At 43.1% G+C, this 23,776-nt stretch overlaps 2 protein-coding genes across 34 annotated transcripts in view; one reads left to right on the forward strand and one right to left on the reverse strand.

Annotated features, from left to right (window-relative positions):
• Window positions 1-23,776, forward strand: part of KALRN (kalirin RhoGEF kinase) — a 783,799-nt gene that overhangs the window by 557,408 nt on the left and 202,615 nt on the right. For 15 of the 33 annotated variants that reach the window (XM_051859217.2, XM_051859218.2, XM_051859219.2 and 12 more), the window contains one exon: window positions 17,958-18,089. The exons of 10 other annotated variants lie outside the window; for them this stretch is intronic. In XM_051859217.2, the coding sequence (XP_051715177.2) occupies window positions 17,958-18,089 (132 nt within the window). Of the gene's footprint in view, window positions 1-17,957; window positions 18,090-18,969; window positions 20,382-23,776 lie in introns of those variants that run through there. 8 more of the 33 variants (XM_051859248.2, XM_051859249.2, XM_051859242.2 and 5 more) reach the window with 1 other exon arrangement.
• Window positions 11,255-11,605, reverse strand: LOC108177997 (large ribosomal subunit protein eL33-like). Its single transcript, XM_051858997.2, has one exon. It carries the CDS (start codon window positions 11,603-11,605, stop codon window positions 11,255-11,257), a length of 351 nt encoding a protein of 116 aa, XP_051714957.2.

Raw genomic sequence — 23,776 nt, forward strand, 5'->3', positions numbered from 1 at the left:
CTCATAATGACATTGTTTTTACTTAACATTTTGATTTACATTCTGGAGCCGGTAAACTTCCTTCAGGAAACCTGTCGTTAAAATTGCCAATCATCTGAAACAGCAAATAAGTTTCATAAAATACAGCAGCCAATGATTAGTTTGCTGAACATGGGCAGATTGCAGGAAACCCCGAGAGTGCTCTCATGATGCACAAACCTGTCTTTGCGTCGGGTGCCAGCCCTGGTCAGGGATCTGTTCCAGAAATAAGGAAACTGGGAAAGGTGACCTGCTGGGATATTAGATCTCTGTGAGAGCTGCATGGGTGGCCAGATGCAAAATTTGATTCAGGGAGAATTTGGAATTTGGGATCATAGAATCTTAGGGAAAAAAGGAAGCTCGGATATTGCCCAGCACTCTCCCTTCATCCTATTGAAAAGGAACAAAGTGCCTTGCTCAGAGTCACAAAGCCAGTTAATGGCAGACTTAAAATTCAAACCCAAGTTGGTCTCCTGCTTGTTGCATTAGATTAAAAACAGCACTTTGTAGCAACCCTGCTATTTCAGCTTGTTGATCCTTGAAGCAAAAAACCAACACTATCGTTGTTACCACTCCCAGCTACATCCCACTCTGCCTCAGCAAATCCAGTCCCCAGAATAAATTACACCATGATTCTGTAGCCTAGCCCAGTGTCTCCAAGGCTGGCATGTGCAAGTATTAATGCCTATCGCAGACTCCTTGATACTAAATACTTTGTGACTCACATCGTGGCCTTGGAGGGAATGTGCTTCTGCCCTAGACAGTCTTCCAACTTCTCAGGCAGGTTCCCGCTGGACTCTGAGAGCTTGGCAGTGAGCACCGGGATATGGTAAGGCTGATCCCTGCCTTGGAGCTGCCTGGTGGAAGGAGTGAGTTTCCAGAACCAGCTCAGCTTCTGCTGTAACCCATCTCAAATTGAAATTCTGCTTTATTGTTAAAAATTTTGGTGGAAAGAGAAAGCAAACCTGAGAGAAAACCGAGATGTTAAAGTGGATTAGCTGGCGCCAGTCCAAGGCAAACAAGATCCAAGTGAGTACACCTCCAGCCCAGTGTGTTCTGCTGGGGAGATGGCGTGGATGGAGGGAGGGAGGGAAGCACAAGGCTTAGAGGCTGGAGGCAGAGAGACAGTGGCAGCCTTCAGGGTAAGGTTTTCCTACAGTGCTCGGCATAGACCTTGGACATATCATTTACCTCTTTCTCCTGTGTCAGTTAAAAAGACTTTCCTACAGAACGAAATGACTGCCTCTACCTTGAGAAAGCTACCAGTAGAGGGGCCAGGCTGTGGGAAATGTTGTTCTTTAAAAATTGAGTCCCTGGGTGACTAGAAGGGGTAATATAAGTGTGCTACCTGCAGGTGAGCTCTTCTGGGAGATAGGAAAATTAACTCTTTCAGAAACATCAAGCAGGAATTCTGCTAGACAGACGCTTGTGGAGCCAGAGCAAATGGAACAGGCTGAAGGGGCTGTGAAGCTACAGTTGTGCCCCAGCCAGTGCCCCCTTCACCTATACGTGCTACAGTGGAAAACATGACCTGTGCTGTCAGTGGCCATAGATAGAGAAAAGCCCATTGGGCAGACAGGAGGGTAATTCTAACCCTGTTTCTTGATTTTGAGCCTAGGTGAACAATTCTTGCTTAGTTTTAACTGCCTGTCACTCTGTTTCCATTTCTTCTTAAAGTTACTGCCAACCTGTGAGCTGTGACGCAGGTAGTACATCGATAACAGGAATGGTGGGTTTGAGGGTGTGTGGCATTGGTGTGCACTGATGGGATCCCTATTGCTAGAAAGCAGGGCTTTGTCAAAGGAAACACCATTCAACGTTTCCCATGGTGGCCCTCTACAAGGAGCAACCATGGGGGAGTTTTCAGCTCAGGGCCTCTCCCAGCAGCAGTAAGTAGCAGCAGCAAGCCAGCTGAGGGGCAGCTGCCTCTGGCCTGGTAGCTGTTCCTTTGGAGAGCAGATTCCTAGAAGAAGATGGAGAACTGTGCAGATCAGACCATTACACATAGCTCCTCCTGTTTAAGCCAGAGCTTTGCCCCAGTGCTGCTCAGTCTTTTAATTCTTCTCCTGCCATGTTCCATGTGGATATGGGTCTGGTTGGATTGGAACAGTCATTTCCCTGTTGCAGGAAATGCACAATCAGTTTGCAGGCTCCCCAAGTAGAGAGGCTTAAAGTTGAATCTTACAGGTTCAGAATCTTCATGTATAATCTTGTTTGTAATACTCTATTTGGTTCTTTTTGAAATTGCTAACTGCAGAGACATGTGTACATTGAGTAGAATTTCAGGAGAACTGTTTCTCTAGGCTGCATGGCTCCTGCTGAGACTACCTGTAGATTGTTTGGTGAGTGCTCGTGTACATGTGGCTTTCTGCCTGAACTTTGTGATGTACTCAGGGGAAAGCAGGCTCCACCTTTTCCTACAAGTGGCTGTCTTTTTAGCTGCAGGAATGGGCTTTTGAAAGTTTGGCTTACTGTTTGCTGTTGTTCACCCACGGAAAAACCAATAGGCTTAGTGAATAATAATAGGGGATATCAAAAATTAATTTTCCAGGAGAGTTGACATATGCTAGTTATCTCTCATTTGTTAATTCTCCAAATTTTTATTGAGCTACTGGGTGCCAGGCACTATATGCCAGACACAAGGCAGATCTCAGTGAACGAAGTGGACAAAGCACCTTGATTACCTGCGTAGACCTTTTTCTGCTGGCTGATGTTGCCTAAATATGCTCAACTTTGAGATATTTGGAGTTGTTAGAAAATGAGGAAAACTGTTGTATAAAAAATGATTTTAAGGGATGTTGAACTGGGGATATTTTGTTAAGGTGGAACTGTGTTTGTAGAATCAGATCTGTAGTGCGGACTCTAATTCTTCTCACCTCCCCACCCCACTCCATTCCTCTCATCACCCCACCAAAATAACAACAGTCACAATTAGTTTGCCTCTTTCCACACAGGCTATTAAAGGGAAACTTTTATTGCATTTATGAAAATTTTCATGGAAAATGCCAAGGAGAAATATTTTAGGGTGTGTTCTCTAACATTTAAATTTAAGACAATACTACTAATCAAAGGAACATGAAGTCCAAAGCACTAAATTTATTGTGCTATTTAGAGGACACACTGCTAGGAACTACCACTAATACATGACTTCACAGAAAAATCTGCTAAGGGAGAAAAATGAAATGAGAGGTATAATAGAAGACTGTTCCAAAAATATTGCTACACTGGATTCATTCTCTTATGCAGCAAGATGTATTATGTTCCTCAATGACCAGTTACCAGGGAGATTGTGAATATATAAAAAATCATCTCTGCCCTTGCCAGAGTCTTCTGAAGTCACCCTCGAGTGTGTTGTATGTGATGAAAGGACAGCTACAGCAGTTATGTTCCCTGTCTTATTGAATGAGACAGGTAGTTGTATTTAGTGCTTCCTTTAGTCCAGTTTCTGTGTGGGCACCAGGGAACTTGCAAAAATGAACAGGTCAGAGGAGATACATACCTACCACACAGTATGCCATGTTTTCTATCATAAAGATGTCCACTTTGAAGGAATAACTTAGTCTGGGAACCTGGAAGATTTTTACACCAGAAGTGAAAGTTGAGTCTGGCCTTGAAGTTCATCTTCCTTTCTATTTTTCTTCCTTTGTATCAATTTTGGCCCCAAAATAATTATTCTAATCATGGACAATGTGTAAAAGAGCAGTGCCACTGATACATGTGTATCAAAAGAAGTATTTTGTGCTGATGTAGAATTAGATTTTTTTAAATGGGCTGTTAGCTCTGTGCATGGGAACTCTGCAGAAGTTCCCTTAGAATCCTTACCAAACCTTCTCTTTATTTACTTATGGTTGTCTAATTAAACATGCTTTCCTATAACATATGCACTCAGGGCTTTTTAAATGGACTTTAAAAAATATTTATTTATTTGAAAAGCAGAGTGTCAGGGAAAGAAGGAGAGAGGGGAGGGGGTAGCAGGGAGGGTGGAAAGAGATCTTTTCCATTTGCTTGTTCATTCCCTAAGTGGCTACAACGGCCCATGGCTGGGCCATGACAGAAGCCAGGAGCCTAGAACTCTATCTAGGTCTCCCATGTACGAGGCAGGGGTCCAGGCACTTGGGCCTTTGCTTTCCCAGGTACATTAGCAAAGAGCTGAACCACAAGCAGAGCAGTCTGATAAGGGATGGTGGCATTGCAAGCAACAGCTTAATCTGCTGTGCCTCAAGACTGGCCCCCTTAAATGAACTTTTGAAGCAATAATACAGTACAAAAAGGTAGACAGTCTTCTAGAGACGTTCTTTAAAAATATTCATCTAAACTCTCGTGTACATTTATTCTTTCCAAAAAAATTTAAGACAGGTAAAAGCATACAATAAGTGCCATCTTACACTTTTCCATCACAAATGTTGGTAGTCAGTTCAGGGGGGACATAGAACTGCTTCATTCTTTGTGATGAACATTGGTCCCTTAGAAGATTACAGTACCATAATTCATTTACCGTCTCCTCTATTGATAGGTACATGGGATCTTTCCAATCTTTTGATGTTGTTAACAAGGCTAAAATTAATATCCTTGTACAGATACAGTTTCTCACACTCATAAGGATATTAACAGGATAATAAGATAATTTCCTAGAAATAGAATTAGTTCATTAAAGGAAATATGCATTTTTACTTGTGAAAGACATGTCTGATAACACTCTGCGGAGGTGACAACACTCTGTAATGCTCTGGTTGTGTATGTAAGTGCCAGCTTTGCAATCTAATGTATCATCAGTATTTTTTATTTTTCAATATGATATCACATACTTTAAAATTAATCCTTATTCATTAATGTCCTATGTTTTAATTGCCAATATTGCAACTATATCATCTATTATTTTATTGAAATGTATGTGTTTAATATATACTGTTACCCAAATTACAGTTATGAACTGATTAGCTCTTTTTCATTATATTAATCATATTAATTTTGTTAATTATATATAATATAATTATAGTAATTTTGTTATATTAATTAAACCACATTCCTAATTATAAACATCTGATTTATATTAAACTTAAAAATATTTCCAACACACATGCTGAAATGCACAAGCAGAACTGAATAATGGCTAATTATAAAGTGACCATACAAGTAATAGCCATGCAGGCTTTGAAATAGTACATTGCCAGCTCTTCAGAGTCCCCCTGTCTGCCTCTCCATGGCCACAACCACGTGCTTCTCCCCTGGAGGTAACCACTCTCCTAATATTTATAAAAAAGTCTTCTTTTCTTTATAATTTTACCTGCTGTGTAAGTGCTCCTAAACAATTTAGTTTAAATGTGGCCATTTTTGTATGACTAGATTCATATACATAGATATATATTCTTTTGTTGTTCAACACTTTTTCCAAAATATTTATTATTTGAAAGTCAGAATTACACAGAGAAAGGGAGAGAGGGAAGGAGGGAGAGAGAGAGAGACAGAGGGAGGCAGACCCTTTCAATACTCTGGTTCACTCCCCAGATAAGCACAATGACCAGGGCTGGGCCAGGCTGAAGCCAGGAGCTTCTTCCAGTTCTCTCACATAGGTGGCAGGGATCCAAGTATTTGGGCCATCTTCCGCTGCTTATCCCAGACCATTAGCAATGAGCTGGATCAGAGATGGAGGAGCTGGGACACAAACCAGCACCCATGTGGGATGCTGGCATCACAGGCAGTGGCTTCACCCACTATACCACAATGCCAGCCCAGCTAAACACTTTTTTTTATGGGATTCATGCATGCTGATGCATATAGTTGTTCATTCATTGTCACTGTTGTGTATTATTTCATTGTATAAATATGCCACAATTTATTTATCCATTATGTATATGGAATGTCTAGAGCTATGGTAAACAGTGCTGCTATGCCATGAATATTCTTTTGTGTGTGAGCGTGTATGTGTGTGTCCTATACACAGTTAAGTTTCTCTAGGATGTAAAACTAGGAGTGAAGTTGCTAGATGGATGATAGGATGTACATGTGCATGTTCAACTTTACTACATGGTGCCAACACATTTTCGAAGTACTAGTACTAAATATATACTCTGACCAGTATATATGAGATTTCTATTACTCTATATCCTTGCTAGTGTTTAATATTGTTAGACTTCAAAATTCATGCAGATATGGCTGGTATGAAGTGATATCTGTGTATAATTTTTTAATGCTTCATCTGTTTATTTAATTTGAAAGGCAAGGAAACAGGCAGTGATCTCATGTCCACTAATTTACTCCTCAAATGCCCACAGTAGCCTGGGCTGGGCCAGGCCAAATCTGTGAACTGGAAACTCAATCCAGGTCTCCGATGTGGGTGGCAGGGACACAAGTACTTGAGCCATCATCTGGCTCCCAGGGTGCCCATGCCAAGGAAGCTGGAATCAGGAGCAGGGCTACAACTTGACCCCAGGTACTCTGACATGGAATGCAGTCATCTCAAGTGGCATCTTATCCTCTACACCAAATGCCCACCCTTGCTTAGGGTTTCAGCTGTCATTCCTCTGATTATAATGGGGTTGAATCTAGATCTTACGGATTTTCTGTTTTGCAACATTCTTGTCCAGACCTTTTACTTATGTATCTAACGGGCTATATGGGTATTTTTATTTCACTTTTAAAAGTTCATATGTTCTGGATATTAATCCTTTGTTAGTTAAACATATAATATCTGTGCTCACTCTGTGGCTAGTCTTTCCATTCTCTTTATTGTCTTTTGATAAACATGTCACAGTTTGAAGGTGATGCATGGGTAAGTTAGAGGCTCATGTGATATGACATATGAAGCATTTTTTACATTTACTAATTTAGAATACAGGTCACCATTTATTTCTCCACAGAAGAGTGTACCAACATAGAAATTTAATGCAGAATTTAGATTTGTTCAATCTTTAAATATACCTCTATTTTATTGAAAGAATAAGAACTATTTGGATTTTAACCATGTGTCTGTTACATCTAACACTATCCATTATATGACAGGTAATAGAGTTAAAATGATGAAATATGTCAGAAAAAAAGATGTCAGCAAATGGGCTTGGCATCCAGCTGTCTGATAAACAGGCCCAAGGTTGAGGAAGGAAGTCTTTACATGCAAAACAGCTCAGCTTACAGGAAAACCTCTTAAGTCTTAATTTTATTTAAATTTTTAAAATAAACTTATCTTTATTAAAATGTTTTATTTACTTGAGAAACAGAAAGACAGAGAGGTCTCCTATCTACTGGTTTACTTCCCAAATGCCTGCAGTAGTCAGAGCTGGGTCAGGCTAATGCTGGGATCCAGGAATTCTATTCCTGTGGGTCCCCTACAGGGTTGGCAGGGACCCAAGTACTTGCTGCTTCCCGGGGTGTACATTATCAGTAAGCTAGAATTGGGAGAAGAGCTTAAACTTGACCCCAGGAGCTTTTTTTTTTTTTTTTAATATTTATTTATTTACTTGAAAGTCAGAGTTACACAGAGAGAGGTCTTCCATCTGCTGGTTCACTCCCCAAATGGCTGCAATAGTCAGAGCTGAGCTAATCCAAAGCCAGGAGCCAGGAGCCTCCTCTGAGTCTCCCATGTGGGTGCAGGGGCCCAAGGACTTGGGCCATCTTCCACTGCTTTCCCAGGCCATAGCAGAGAGCTGGATCAGAAGTGGAGCAGCCAGGACTCAAACTGGCACCCATATGGCATGCTAGCACTGCAGGCAGTGGCTTTACCTGCTATGCCACAGCGCCAGCCCTGACCCCAGAACTTTGACATGGGATGCAGTCGTCCCAAGTAGCATTTTAATTGCTAGGCCAAACACCCTCACTTGAAGTCTTAATTTTATATATAATCTTTGACACTGGCCCTCTACTTAGCTCACAAGAGAATTAGAAAAGGACAAAGTTCTTTTTATATAGACATGCTAATTGCCACAGAGGCTAAGCTATGAGAAAACATTAAAGTGAAAGCTGACAGTGGAATTAAAGCCCCGACATCTCTCTTTCTATGCTTGTACAATTTTTTCTTGGTACCTGTCACCATTCGTAATTATATGAGTATGGCTGTACAATCGCCTCCTCCACCACACTTGACGTGCACAGGGGTGGAAACATGTCTGTGTTCTACCCTGCCTACATCACTGAGTGAGATAAACTATTAATGCATACAAGGGACTTGGTAAATGCTTGTTCAATGAGTAAATGAAGAACAGATATGCAAATGCAAGGTAATGTGTTTGACATTGTGGGAAAGAGAGAGTCTAGAAATTGGGGCCAAATAGAATTTTAAAACTCGAAGTTTCTCCTTTGGGAATATCAGAGTCAGCTTGGCATCAGAGTTTGTTAAATGTATAGAATTCTTCTAGGCAGCATTAATGCTGTGAGTGGGGAGGGAGGTCATTCCAAATGGGTCAAACAGAAAGAGCAAGATAAGGAAGGAGGGAAAACAACAACAAAAATAAAACACAGGCTAAGGGTGGGTCAGGATAAGGGAGAAAGTACAGTACAGGATCAGTTTGGGGCACAGAGACCAAGTAAACCTGGTTGAAGTTCAGGATCTGTGAGGTGGACTGTGAGAAAGAAGGCTGGAAGGGTTCATGGGCCGGATGTCAGCATAACATCTCTCAGCATGGCAGATGCCAAACACCATTCAAAGGAATTCAGACTTTGCTGAGTAGCAGTGGAGAAACACTGAGTGTTTTCTTAGCATGATGGTTACAGAATTACTTCTGTCTTTACCTGGCTGTATCACTGTCCTTTTAGCCTCTCATTCTTCGTCAAGGCTCAGAAAGAGCCGATTGTCAGCCTACCCATCTTGTGCTAATCTGCAGTGTATCCATTCAGCACCTCTTCTTCTCATGGCACCCTGTTCCTCTGCCATCTCACACTCAGTGGGTCGTGCTCCCAGCGACCACTGAACCTCAACTCCTCCCGCTGGTTCTTCTTCCACTAGGCCTTCCACTACTGTTGCTTCAATTCTGATGTCCAGCATCAAAAATTCCAAGAAAGTATCTCTGAGTGACTTTTCTCTTAACAGCGCTTTCATACTCATTCACTCTTTCATCTACCACATTTCTTCTGGGTTCCTACTGTGTACCAGCTACTGTTTCTAGGAAGGAAAAGCTGCCATGAAACACAACAGGCCACTCCCCGGCCCTGTGAACACTGTTCTGCCGAGGAAGCTGAGTACATATAAGGGCAAACGGCGGCCGTAGTGAGCATTGCTGTGCTAGAGGCTTCCAGCTTGATGCCTTGCTCTTCCTCAATCTCAGCATCAGAAAACTACTTCCTCTTCTCTCAAACTAGTAGCCTGATTTGACTTCCCTGTTTGGGGCAGGAGCAGCATCACTTCCCCAGATCCCAGACTGTATATGTGTACTCACTTTCTGCCTGTTCCTCGATAGCCAGTCTGTTACCCGGACCTGAGAGTGACTCCCTCCAAGTTTCTGACACATTACTCCTGTCAGGTTTTAGTTACCCTGTTTTTTAAAAGGCATTTATTTATTTGAAAAGCAGCATTATAGGGAGGAAGATCTTCCCTCACCTGGTTCACTCCCCAAGTGGCCTCAACATCCTAAGCAGCTTGGCCTGGCCAAAGCCAGAATTTTCTTCCAGGTCTCCCATGTGGGTGACAGGGACCCAAGCACTTGGCCATCTTCTGCTGATTTCCCAGGTACATTAGCAGGGAACAGAAGAGGAGCAGCCAGGACTCAAACAGGGCCCGTATGGGATGCTGGCATCACAGGAGATGGCTTAACCTACTACACCACAACACTAGCCCTTGGTTACCTTTTGCTTAAATTCTTTCAGTATCCTTCAAAGTGGCCTCCCTGCTCTCTGGGACTTTGTCTCTGCATTTTGTCTTTTATCTTGACATCAGGTTCATCTTTCTAAAGCACATTTTTCAGTATCTCTCTTGTTTGTTAAAAACCTTCAGTAGCACATTTACTCCAAAGACATTTATGTAGTTTTTCCTCCTATGAATCATCCCCAAGAGATCCTTATCTGTTACACACACTTTAATGCACCTAGTTTAGATTGAATCATATGAAACTGCCACTTCTGTGGGTCTAAAGTGGTTGAAGTTGACAGTTTATACATTTCCATCTAATTGCATTTACCAATCAACTGGTTGCCTGTTTGACTTTTCCTGTGTTACATCATAGGTTCCTAGAAAGGCACAGTCTTTTTTAAATATTTATTTTATTTATTTGAAAGGCAGAGTGATAAAGAGAGAGAGATCTTTCATCTACTGGTTCACTCCCCATATGGCCACAATAGCCAGGACTTGGCCAGGCTGAAGCCAGGAGCCTAAATCTCCACTCAGGTCTCCTATGTGAGTGGCAGAGACCCAAGCACTTGGGTCATCTTTTGCAGCTTTCCTAGAAGCATTACCAGGGAGCAGGACCCAAATGGTGCAGCCAGGACTCAAACCAGGGCTCAGATATGGGATGCCAGTATCACAGGTGGCAACTTAACCCACTGTGTTGCAACTCCAGCCCCACTTGTTGGTCTTAACGATGTCTGCTTCTTCACAGTCTCCCACCGCATCTGAGACAGATTAAAGGGTGCTACTGACTGCCCCAATGTGGTGCTTTGTTTTTGCTGCCTCCATCTCCCGTAAGACCTATATTGACTTTGCCCAGTCACATCCAGTCCACCTTCACTGCCAGCCTCACTCACACGTCCTTCATTCCTGGAAATTTTCACTTCTGCAAATACTGACTGCTTCTCCATGTTATTCAATGCCCTCTACCCAATAGAGGGTACCACCTAAACCAATGTTGCCCTTCTCTTCTTTAAAATCAAAGATATTCTTTTTCAAATTTTTATTTATTTATTTGAGAGGCAGAGACACACAAACAGAGAGAGAGAGAGGACACTTCCACCTGCTGACTCACTCCCCAGATACCTGCAATGGTTGAGGCCGGGTTGGGCCAGAACAAAGCCGAGAGTCAGAAACTCAGTCTACGTCTCCCATGGAGATAGCAGGGATGCAATTACTTGAGCCATCACCACTGCCTCCCAGAGTCTGCATTTGCAGGAAGCTGGTGTCAGGAGCCAGAGCTGGGTACTGAACCTGGATACTCTGATATGGGACATGGACGTCTTAACCAGCAACTTAGCTGATAAGCCAAATGCCTGTCTCAAAGACATTCTTTAATATTCAGGGCATTTTTGTGATTTATGTTTTATTTTCCATACTGTTTATCATAAACCTATGCTTTTTTTTGGCAAGAAAACAAATCCATTTTTATTTACTTTTCAATAGTTTAAATCCTGAGGAGTACAGCATCATATGGATTCTGTGTCCAGTGGCCTTCGCAGGAAGGTTGCTTTGGAATTTGGCATGAACCATGCCACTGTTTCCATGAGCATGAGTTACCTTTCCCCAGATTACTCTGGTTATGTTGGGTCTACTGCCAGGAGTCACTGTGTTGTTCTTTGCTTTGTACCCACAAGCACACCTCTTGCCCAAGTAGAACTCAATTTCATCCTGAGCATAAACACGTTCAATTTTAAGAAGCACAGTGTGTTCTCTTTGGTTCCGGAGACCTCGCTTATAGCCAGCAAAAATGGCCTTGCACCACAGTCTTCCAAACATAGTTGCCATTTAAAAGTCCTCTTCCCAGCAAGCCTCCGCAGGCTTGGAGATGATGGAAAGGGTAAGCCTAGGCTCTTAACAATGGGTTGAATAGCCTCTGTTCCTAGCCCTAATCTTTCACTTGAGATCCAGCACTGTATTTCTAATTATCCATGTCATAACTACCCTGAGTGCACTCTACTCAATGTAACTAAGACTGTGGCACCAAGGTCATAGCACAGTGGGTTAAGCCACCACCTGCAATGCTAGCATCCCATTTGAGTGCTCGTTCAAGCCCTGGCTATCCCACTTCTGATTCAACTCTGGCTAGTGCACCTGAAAAATTGGCAGAAGATGGCCTGAGTGCTTGGGCTCCTACCATCCACATGGGAGACCTGGATGGAGTTCCAGGCTCCTGGCTTTGGTCCCAGGCCAGATCATTGTGGCCATTTAGGGAATGAACCAGTGGATAGAAGATTCCCTCCTACCCTTACTCCATAACTCTGCCTTTGAAGTGAATATATAAAACTGGGACTAAACTCTTCATCTGCCTTCTCTCTGATCTGCTCCTCCCCTGAGACCTGCATCCACAATTCACCTTAAAGCCATCATGACTCTCCTTCATCCCTGTCCTCACCCCTTCCAGATAAAATACAACGTCTGTCCCTGGGAGGGTCAGGAGGAGAATTATCTCCTCCAAGCCACAACAAAATTTTTTAGGACGTGGAGGCTCCTGCAATGCAGGGCATTTCTTTCTGGCCCTGCCCGTCTCGTGGGTCCTTTCCTTTCTTATGTTTTCTGGTACATCTGCAATTATCTTCACTAGAAGATTAAGATCTTTTAGGTCATAATCCCCTGTGTCTAGCAACCTGTACTGCAAGACTGTCTTTCCAAATTATTTCTCTATCCTAATAAAGAAGTTTCTGACCTCAGGGAGGGTGTTTTTGGAACACATCTGCTTCATTATTACAGTGGTCGCTGCCATCCCCTCCCTCAGCACTTTGTAAGTCAATATCTTCTAACAGTTTGCTCTTGTTTCTCATGGGTTGGTCTTTGTTTCAGCAATGAATCATATGCTCTGTGAAGCCGATATTTGTATTTGATACCTTGTATTACCTGCAACACATTGAGGCAGAGTTTCGCATTAACAGAAAGTGCTTGAAAATTGTTCAGATGATTTATGTGTATCTCTTCTGTTTGTGTATAGTTATGAATTGGTGTGTGTCCTCAAATGCCTTTCCCATATACTCACTAAGAATTATTCCTCTGTGAGGCAGGGGTGGCTGGACTCTCCCTGGCCATCAGGCCTGTGACATTTGTAAACTAGTAAGTCATGTGTGCTGCAAAAGCTCATGACTGTGGCTGGCACAGGTGATGGCTTCCCTGAGCTGTGGGTACTGTGCTTTCCCACCTACTTGGGGTCTTCTTTTTCTTCTCTCAATTTGAAGGACCAATTTTACTGTTAAATATTAAATGAGAACATGTATTTGTGTACATGTGTGTATTTGTCTTTATGTTTGCCTATATACATATATGTGTGTGCATGTATATATGCATATATGTATATATGAAAGAAATATACCAATTATAAATGATGGTTATTTCTGGACGATGGCTTTTCATTTGTCTACAATAAGATATAAGACTCTTTCACTAACAAAAACTCCTAATGGTGGTTATTTTTTTAAGTACAAAGAAAAACAAGGTTGTTAGATTGCTGCTAAGGTCCATTGTATTTTTACACTGAGCTTGAGGGGGCAAGCAGGTGCCTAGAAGGGAACAGGGTGACCCACTTCTCTATATCTTAATATTCTAGGAAACAGCCACTGAGTGAACTTGGGCTGACTTGCAGAATGGGCCAAGGTCATAAGCTGAAAAACTGACAATAGTTTTGGGTTGTGAGGTTAGGAACCTTGGACTGTGACAGAAAAGAGAAGAAATACCCAGCTGGTGGGGTGATGGGGTGGGAGAAGGCCAACATACTTTTCAGGGCTTTCCCCCAAACTCAGATCTTTAGAGATGCATGGGAAAGGTGGGGAAAATAGTCCCCCCTTACCCATGGCAGATACAGCCCAAGGCTCCCAGGGGAGGCCTGACAGTACAGATAGCATAGCCCCCGTATGTACCACATTTTTCCTATATATACCCCCCTGTGATGTATTAGGCACAGTGAGATAGTAATAACTATCAAACACAACAATTGCAACAATATATCATAACTGATGTTATGAATGTGGTCCCTCTCTTTCAAAACAGTCAAGACAAATTGATCTTTGGACTGTGGTGGACCACAGATAACTCAAAGTAAGGAAAAGAAAACTGCAGAGAATGGGCACCACTGGCCTTCCAGGTTCACGAAGCAGTTTCCCAAAGACATTCACAGAGGGAGAGAGAAGGCAGTCCTATTCACAGCCCTGGGATTTCCCAGTGAGGGCTTCCCAGGGTGACTCAGCATGAGACACGGGAACCCAGGTCAGGAGGACACGGAGAGCAGCTGTTAGAGAATCAGTTGCTACTGCGGGGGCAGCAAGCTCCAAACTGGGGAGGCTCACCAGCAAATCAAGGCAGCTCCCCTGATGGCCTCCCTCGGGATTTGAAGACAGAAGGAACTCTTTTTTCTGGTAAAGAGGATCTTTCTAGAACCATTTTTGCACATGGAACAACAAGAACAAAAGAACATGCAACAGGTGTTTCCAAGGCCATCTCTCCCACACTGCCTAGGCCCGGTGTTCCTTCAGAGGGCCACCTGCACAGAGGGCAAGAGGCAGGGAGACTAAGCATCGCCCACTTGGCTGATCTCTGTGAAGGGGTGTGCTGGGGGCTGCAGCTCCTGGCCTGTCACTCCAGAGCCCGCGTCATGGAGAAACAACTCCCCTCTCCCCTCCTGAGGCCTCCTGCTCATTGCCAGGCTGCCCAGACAGCTGTTCCTTGTCAGGGAGCTCCTCACAGTGCGTGGGGTGAAGAGCCCAGGATTCCTGTGAGCAGTGAGCACAGGTATCCAGCTCCAAAATGAGAACTTCAGGCAGCGTAGGCAGCATGAGGGAGCAAACAGGAAGGTCACAAAAATCCATCCTGAATAAAGCTACCGTGAAAATATGTTTCTTGGTGCATTGTGTGTGTGTGTGTGTGTGTGTGTGTGTGTGTCTGTCTTCTCTCTGTGCAGTATTCAGTATTCTACAGCTGTGTATCTCAGTTTTTAATTCTGATGGCTACATCAAGGAAAATGTCCCATCTGAGCTGGAGACAGGCTCTTTGAAACCAGTTAATAACATATTTGTAGAGCTCCTGTGTGTAATAGAAGAATGCAGAGCACTTAAAGTCCCCACAAGGACACAACGCCACCACCCCCCCCCCCCAGCCACCACCCATGTAATGGCAGAGACAAAATCCTTTCTTCGGAAGGCATTGCTGTCACCGGGCAGGCAGAGGAGAGCACAGGGCTGCCTGCAAGAAAGGCAGAGGCCCAGCAACTGACCGTCACAGCTGCCTTTCTTACTGAACTCCTAAACTGTCCTCTGATTGTCACAATTCTTCAAGGGTATCATCATCCTCATTTTGCAGATAAGGAGACGGCCACTCAAACAGGTTAACTTACCCAGGTCACATAACCAGAAGGTGGTAGAGCTGAGGTGTGAACCCAGGTCGTTCTAATGTGTAATGTGCACACTCTCTTCCACTGGCAAATCCAAGAAAGGAAATTACTGGATGATTCAGACAGAAACACAGAAAACAACATTTTGCTCCAAATAGTGCAAATTCTGTCATTTATCCCTCCTGATCAACTGTTTGAAACATGCCCAAATTAACAACCAAGAACATCCCGTGTTCCATGTATTGTTTGTGTCAGTGGCTCATCATCTTCCATGCCTACCAGAGCATGGATGAGTCAGGATTATAAAGGAAGCTGCTTGTTAGGTCTCAGCCACAGGAGTGGCAGTCAGGCACCTCCCTGCCCCAGTAGCTTCCTAATGCATCAGACACAGCTCTGGGAACATACACAGTCAACTGAAGAGGCCTTTAAAAATCCGTTGCAAAATAGCTGTTTCACATTCTTTGTGGAACAAGAAAGGATATACATCTATCATACAGGAAACACGTTGCCCATTTGTAGCTAATTTTTATCTCACTGATGTCAAGCGCTATCTCCTGTGTCCTGTGCACCTGGTGATTTTAGAACATCACACAACAGCTTAGAAAGCTCTTATTGTGAGAATTAGTGTTACCATGGGACTTCTAGTATGGCAAATAAAAAGTTCATAGGAAGAGTTCTATATCTGAATGAGGGGAGATGGGGAAATTTCAATATACCCCACCAAAAAAGTAAAAAAGAAATGCTCAGGAGATCTGTTTAATAAAAGTCACTGTCTCTTAAAGTGATCTCACTAATTCTTAGCCCTTGTGGAAGATGTCAAAGTGTTCCTGGAAGTGAAAATGCAGTTGAAATACTGCATAACTCAGGTTTTCCAGCAATGAAGTTACTGAGGCTTAGAAGAAGCCTGAACTTTGGACCAGGTGACCTCCCTGTGATAAAGTTTAATTCCTGAATTAGGCACAGTAATTCCAAACCAGATTACCCTTAGGATTACCAGGGAAATATTTCAAAAAACTGATCCCAAGCCCTGTGCTGACCTATGTAGTCAAAAAGCCAAAGGCATTGGCTTTGGAATGTGTGTGTGAATTCTAAGCTGTGCACTATTTCCCAAATAAGAAGGATCTTTAGCATTTCTTTAAAAAAAAAAAAAAAGCACTAAGTTCTTGTTCACACTTCCATTTAAGTTTACCCACTAGTCTTTGCCCTAGGTGAGATTTTGAGAAAAAAAAAAAATCTCAGTGAGGTCATGAATGGCTGCCATTTTTAAAGTTAAAAGCTTTGCATTGGTACTAACTACTTTTTTAAGGTGTCTGGTGGACTATATAAAATAATGGCTCCCTGCATAGATGTACATGTATTTTTGGGGGATTTTGAGGAACAAATATTCAGTTTACCTTCAATGGTGCATCCCACATCAGACCATCAACAGACAGATTTGCAGGTGCACAGACACAATTACAACTTGAAGTTTAAAAGGGCATAAGAAATGTTCTGTAAAATCTAAATGACACATATAGTGAGGTAACCCAAACCATCTCAAGTTAGGTCCTAAAGGTATGATAGATTCTTAAGCAAGGGGCACTTTCTAAGCCCTTGGGAATCAATAAGCACATAATGCACAAATACCAGGTAGCAGGTGGGTTCTCCTTAAGAAGCAGCACATACCCATGGTGAAGAGAAGCATGTCAAACCTTGGTTCAGATCTCACCCCTCCACTTGCCAGTTGTATAAGGGGACTTCAAAAAGTCTGTAGAAAAATGAAAAGATAAATTTATTTTGGTTCAAAACATGAAATCCAAGTTTTTTTACAGTATGAATTGTCCATGAAATTTTTGAAGACCCCTCATATGGTCCTGGGCAGGACATCCCTAGACCTCAGTCTGCAAAATGAAGTTGATGGCATTGCCCACTCCCGAAGGTTGAGATGAGATGACCTGAAACAGTGAGTGTAGAACACTCAGCATCCTGCCTGGCATGAGGCATGCACTCAGTCGATACCAGCTGTGAAGAATGAATAACAATATTTTTAAAACTGTTCTCCCCTTCAGAGTCTTAATGACTGTATAAACAACAGGGTGTCAAATTCAGCATTTATAACACTATTATATTCTGCCAGTAAAATAAATTCTACACACCATATAGCATATCTATAAAAAAATAAGCAATGATATTGAATTATGGTGTGGGGACTAGCTAATCCAGATAGGTGATGCTATCTCCCATTACTGTGATTCTATGAAAATAAAAATGAGATTTAAACTTCTTGAACCCTTGTACCTAACAAAGGCGAGCTCATTGGACACACCAGTGCCTTCACTGTGAGTTACTTCACAAATGCACGTGCCCAACACCTGACTTTCTTCAGAATTTCATCTCCTTTATGAATCCTAAGTATCCCCTGTCTTCCTTGCAGCTCAGGGTAACTACATTTCAGCTTAATGCTGAAGTCTGTTTTCTCCACCTAGTGAACAGTGTGTGCCAGGCTGCAGTTCTTACTAAGAGATATGGCAAGTATGCTGGAGTTGAGCCAGTCAAATGCGAGGTCATTCTCCTTTAACTCTGAGCTCTCCTCTTGGCCAAGAACACTTGCACTATTTAGAATATCTCACTCCTGCAATAGCACTAAAAGTTGACCTTCTTTGGGGGACCATTTTTGTTAACAAAACTGTGATTTGTTATTCTGGATGGCCCAACAGAAATGGGATGAGCCACACTGGAATGTGGAAGCTGGGTCTCTGGCATGGCTCGCTCTCTTGCTCACTCACTAATTCACTCCCTCAGCCAGCCTTGCAGTCTGCCCGAATCAACCGCATGTCTGGAAAAATTACAGATTGCCACATGTCATCGATCGTGGAAACACTTGAAATCACGAATTTTAAGTCCATTACTGCCAAAGATCAACTACATAAATGGGTAAACTTTTCTCAGTTTCTTTTCCCCAATTGAATTATTATGGCCAGACTTGTTGGTAAGGCATAGGGACCGTGAAAGAGTTTAAGCCAGAAAACAAAACAGAAAGGGTATGAGATAAATGATCACTGTCACTGGGGCCTTATTCTGTTTGTTTATGTATGTATGTATTACTAATGAGGCAGGGAGAGAGAGAGCATGCTCCCATTTGCTGGTTCACTCCCCAGATACCCAGACAGCCAATACTGGGCCAGGCCAAAACCAGGAGCCAGGAACTCAATCCAGGTCTCCCACATGGGTGGCAGGAATCCGATTACTTGAGCCATCACCACTGCCTCCTAGAGTCTGCATTAGCAGGAAGCTGGAGTCAGGATCCAAAGGCAGGTGTTTAATCCAGGTGCTCCAATGTGGGATGAGGGCATCTTAACTGGCAACTTAACTGCTAAGCCAAATGCTGCCCCAGGACCTCATACTAAATGCATCCCTATTTATATTATTCCTGGCTCTACTCCTCCTTATGTGTCTGGAACACTGGGAAGCCACTGCAGGACTAGTCTGCAGGGGGCTAATAGGGTAGAAGCATATAGACTTGAATTCTGACAAAGTTAGAAAACGCCGATCAGTGATCCTCACCTGGATCCTGGACCTGGTTGGCTTCCTATGAAACTTCAGACCAAGGAATGTCTGAAACAGCACTCATCTTCTCCCATCTCTTCAGAAATGATTGTGTGCTTGTTAGGCTGCACTCTGTGCATTGTGTTACTAGAAATACAGTAGGTTGCACTGATGATTTAACTCTGTTTTCTATAAAGGGCTATGGGATCTCATGCAGATTTTTGCAAAGTCATATGCAAATCACAGAGCCCAGCCCTTTTCTTAACAGGATGGCAACCTTGTTCCTCGGTGGCACCTGGGACCTGGAGATCCTTTCTCCACTTACGTTTAGCGCGCAGCCTGGGACTTGTCCCTGCAGCTCACCGGGTTAGCCGTGGCGCCGTTGGGACCTCCCACCAGGACTCCAATCACCCACCTCTCTTGAAATCGCTCTGGCAGGGCTGGTGTGGGGTACAGCTTTGATCAGAGGGGCACCATGTTCCAAGCAAAATCTGCCCACCTGGGCCATGGGCTCACCCCTCGGGGTTCCCTGCTTCTCTACTGGGTGCAATTCGAGGTTGCTGAGCTTCTCTCCGAAGTCTAAAATGGTAGGGCAGTAGGAACCTGAGAGAGGCTCCATGGCCCAATGTACTTTCCCCAGCTACCAGTCTAAACACCAGGTATGCTCCATGCCCTAGAAGTCTGCACCAAGAGTGGACAGATTAGTTAGAGGGTCATGCTTGTCTCTGGAGTTTTTGTCCAGGTTGAACATTTCCGTTTGCACAACTCCCAAAACCTATCATTCATCTCTGGCTTGCCTCCCCCACATCAGGGGAAAGAGGGAGGAAGAAGAGATGGTGTATGGTAGAGAAGAAGATGGCTAACTCTAGCCTTGCCCACATCCCCAACACACGTTCTACTTGCTTTAACCTACCCAGGTTTTATCACGTTTTTCTAACTCCCTCCAAACCTCACTCCCTCCTGAGGCCTCTGGTTCAAAGACCACCCTTCCAGCCTCCATTTGCTTCAGATGAACCTGTTGGGGGGTCAGTGTGAAGTATGAGAAGACACAAACAGACTGGCCACATGTTAATCATTGTTGAAACTACATAATGGGTACTGGTTGTTCATTCTACCATTCTCTCCACTTTTGTTAAGTTTGCCATTTTTCATAATAAAAAATATTTTTAAAGTCCACCAGCTTCTAAGACATTCAAGAGAGAGTCCCAACTCCTAACACAGAATTTCATGGAAACCCCACACCACACCAAGGCAAAAGGCAGAGGTGGTTCCATTTCATAGATACACTTATTTTCTAACTTTTTTTTAAAGCCCACTGCTCTATTTTCAGTAGACTAAATCTGATTTCTAAGAAGTCCTAAAGTTGGGCTTACTTCCCTCACTGGGTTTGGGGGAGGGCTGGGCGAGGGCTCCTTAAAAGTTTACTCTCCCGTGTACCTCACAATCTCATTGTGAGGATGTGATTTGTTCAGTGTTCTGAACTTTGCGAAGGATTCGTGCTCTGAATGCAAAGTGTCATTCTCTGGAATTGCACCTGGCTCAGGAAAGGACTGTCTTTGTACTTGAACTTAAATCCAATGGAGAACTTTAACATGGGCATTTGCATGACTGAGAATTGCTGCTGTCTTTTTCCCATATGTCACTTTCTTGAATGTGTTCTAATAAAATGATTCTAAAGCAGGCTGTTGATATACAGTGATTTATAAATACTTTCCGTTGAATGCTGAGGCCCTTAACTCTCTCCAGCCATCCACCCATCCCACTTTCCGGAAAGATCTGTCAAGCTGGGGACAGATGCAATGAGCGCATGTCCAGCGTGGTGGGGGCACCACTGCACTTGCAGTCACTGATAAGAATCATGTCAACCACAGCAGTTTTGTCTTCTGGTTACCTGGCAACAGAATTTATTTTCCAGAATAAAGATGATCAGACGTAGATGAGTGGGGGCGGGGCAGAGGGGCAGGACAGGAATAGGACTATAATTCACTCTACCAGGGAACAGAGTGAGAGGCAAGGTGGAGAGAGAGACCAAGGTGGCCAAAAAGGGATACAGCAAAAATTCAGACTCATCCTGTTCAGCGACAGGCCTCAGCACGTTCGAATGATAATGAATTACCAAATTTTATTTTCAAAATTGTGCATTTTGCTGTCAAGCCATAGCAAGCTACAAATCTAAATAGGCAAACATATACTTCCAAAGGTAGATATTTTGAGAAAGAGTTTTTATCCCAATCTGTATCTCCCTTCAGCCAAGGTTAGCTAGGGAACTTCGGGGAGCTGATAACAAGCATTCTTTGAGAAAGGAGGCGGCATGTGTGACCTCATGGCTTAAAGACTACATAAGCAGGAGGACGGCAGACCCAGACAAGGTTTCCTGCCTTACACCAGATACTGGGACGGCCCTTGATTTACTCCAGTTTTCACAATCATTATGAGAGGCAGACGTTGCTGTCTTCATTTTCCAAATGAACAGACTCATATGAACATAACTCGTATAAACCCATATAGCTGGGAAATGGCAGATCTGCTATCAAATTCAGGGATTGCTTTTCTAAACTGCAGAGTTGGTGGCCCAGGTGCCCCACCTGGGCCATCTCTCTTGCACACCCCGAGACTTGTTCAGACCAGTGAAGTGGGCGGCTGCTGTGTGCCTATGGGGTACAGACTGGCATCCTGCCCTTCCTATGCGATGGGAGAGCCCTCCCAGGCCAGGGTCTTTGCAACCCACATCCCCGTGCCTGTGATTTGGCTGCATGGAGTATAGACTGATGAGGCTAAAATCACCCTTTGCTTGTCATAGGGACTTGTCTACTCAGCAAATATTTATCAAATGCCTCCAAGTGCTGGGCATCATGAAATAGGTGAGCAAATTTCCCTGTTCTCATGGAGCTTACCAGTGCACAGGAGATAGACATTAATCAAGTAACACATGGAGGTATATATAATTACAGTTAGAAGAGACCTTGAAGACCTTGAGATCAACAGATGAAACAGACCTAGAAGTGCTGTTTGGGCCAAGACCATAGAGCAAATTAGGGGCAAAAAAGGATGAGAACTCAGAGCTCCTGATTTTAATTCTTAGCCAACTTTTCCCCCTACACATTGCACTCTGTTCTGTCACATATGCACCAGCTCCCCTTAACTCCAGCCAGCCACATAAACACATTGATCAGTCAGGATACCATTCCCATTCCCAGAGAAATCAGAGGATACATTCTGAGAGGCTAATCAAACTGGATAGTGAACTAAAGCCCTGTGGATGGCACTGACCAACACCTTGTTGGCAGAGCTGTCTCAGGGCCCAGAACAGGAAGAGAGAGGGGGAATGCTGTTGTGCTGGACAACATTGCCTACTAGGGGGACGTAGAAACACTTTCAGTCTGACCCCGATGTTTCCCTGTCTCCCAGATTCAGCAGTCACTCATTCACTTACTAATTCAACAAATCCTTTTTGAGTACCTACTGGGTGTCAGGCACAGTTCTCAGAGCTGGGGGTGCAGCAGTGAACCCAACATACTGCCCTCATGGAGGGCATCTTCTAGCTGGGAGAGATAGGAATAAAATCAATAAGAAAATAACAGCATATTAACTGATAAGTGCTACAAGGAAAACTAAGGAAGGTAGACTGTGTCACAAGATCAGGATGAATTTTTAGTAGGTGGTTGGGAAAAAGACCTGAGAAAAGTGTGTACCAAGTCATCATTCTATGCATGCATGTGTATAAATGTGCACATATGGTACATGGTACATATGGATGAATTGGTCACACATCTCTTGTGAAGTGGAAAAGTACACTTATCATGGTTCAGCATGTCGCTTTGGGCCCTCATCTGAATAGCCAGTTATACTAGTACAGTGTGATTTGAAAAACCCAACAGGCCGCCTCCTATCTCCTTCAGACAAAGAAGGCTTCTCATGGCATTCCCAGTGCCCAATTCCCAGTTTTCCTTTTTCTCCTATGAGCTAAAGCTGCGGATCTCCAACTTGAGTGTATATTGGGTCTGGGATGACCACACAAATTTACATTTCTAATAAATCCCAAGGTAACACTGCAATGTTGGTCTCAGGACCACACTTTGAGAAACACTAGTTTAGGTTGTTATAGATGGAAAGTACCAGTTAAAATGAAACCATTACCTGAGAAAGAATTCATACATTCCTTAGGATACTGAATCTTGTCAAAGTATCTATCCTTGAAAAGCAGGATCCTAAAGAAACAAAACTGTTTTTTTTTTTTTAACTAGGATAAGTTTCAAAAGCTACAGTCCAATACTCTGAGTGCTGAGGAGTTAGGGCAAGGAGCATGACCTAAAAGGAGGTGCCAACAATATTTCATTATTGGCTTTATATTATCTTGCAATGCTTTGCCTTTTCATAACATGTAATACTTTTTCAAGCCCATTTGCCCATTATTTTCTATTGACTAGTAACCTACTGGGTGTGTAAAATAGGTGTCATTGTTACATTTTATAGAGAAGAGAATTGAGACACAAGGAGGTTAATTAGGGCTTCCCTTGGGCTATCAAGTGTGAGCACCCCAACTACTTTACTCCCAGACCAGAGTTCTTTCTCCTTAACACTCTGATAACACCAAGCATAGCACTCTTCTGGGAGCATGTATCTACCCCCAGATCATTAAAATCCAGGACATAAAATTGCTCTTTGCCTTTTGCTCTATTCAAAATCCCACTCGCTGCAAGTCAATTACCCATGTAGGTGATTAGCTAGCAAGTCCTAGGCCTTACACGAATTTGCTCTGCCGTAAACACATTTCTCCTACCAGGTGTTGTACAGAGAAAATGCTAGCTCATTTTATTATTAGCCTAAGCTAGAACTAATCATTGTAAAAGCAAACCTGCTGGGGAAAAGCACACATAATATTTTCCAAAGGCAAATAGCAATGACATTTTGATTATATGTTCCATTGCTTCCATTCCATTAGTAGCAATAATTGAGAGTTTTCTATATCACTAAAGCACACAGAGAGATGAGAATGGATTTTGCAAAATCTGATGACTGATGAATCACATCCTCTGATATTTAAACATAGCTCCTCCCCCAAAGATGGAAATGAA

The sequence above is a fragment of the Oryctolagus cuniculus genome, chromosome 4 (genome assembly GCF_964237555.1).
Source record: "Oryctolagus cuniculus chromosome 4, mOryCun1.1, whole genome shotgun sequence".
NCBI classification, from domain to species: Eukaryota; Metazoa; Chordata; class Mammalia; order Lagomorpha; family Leporidae; genus Oryctolagus; species Oryctolagus cuniculus.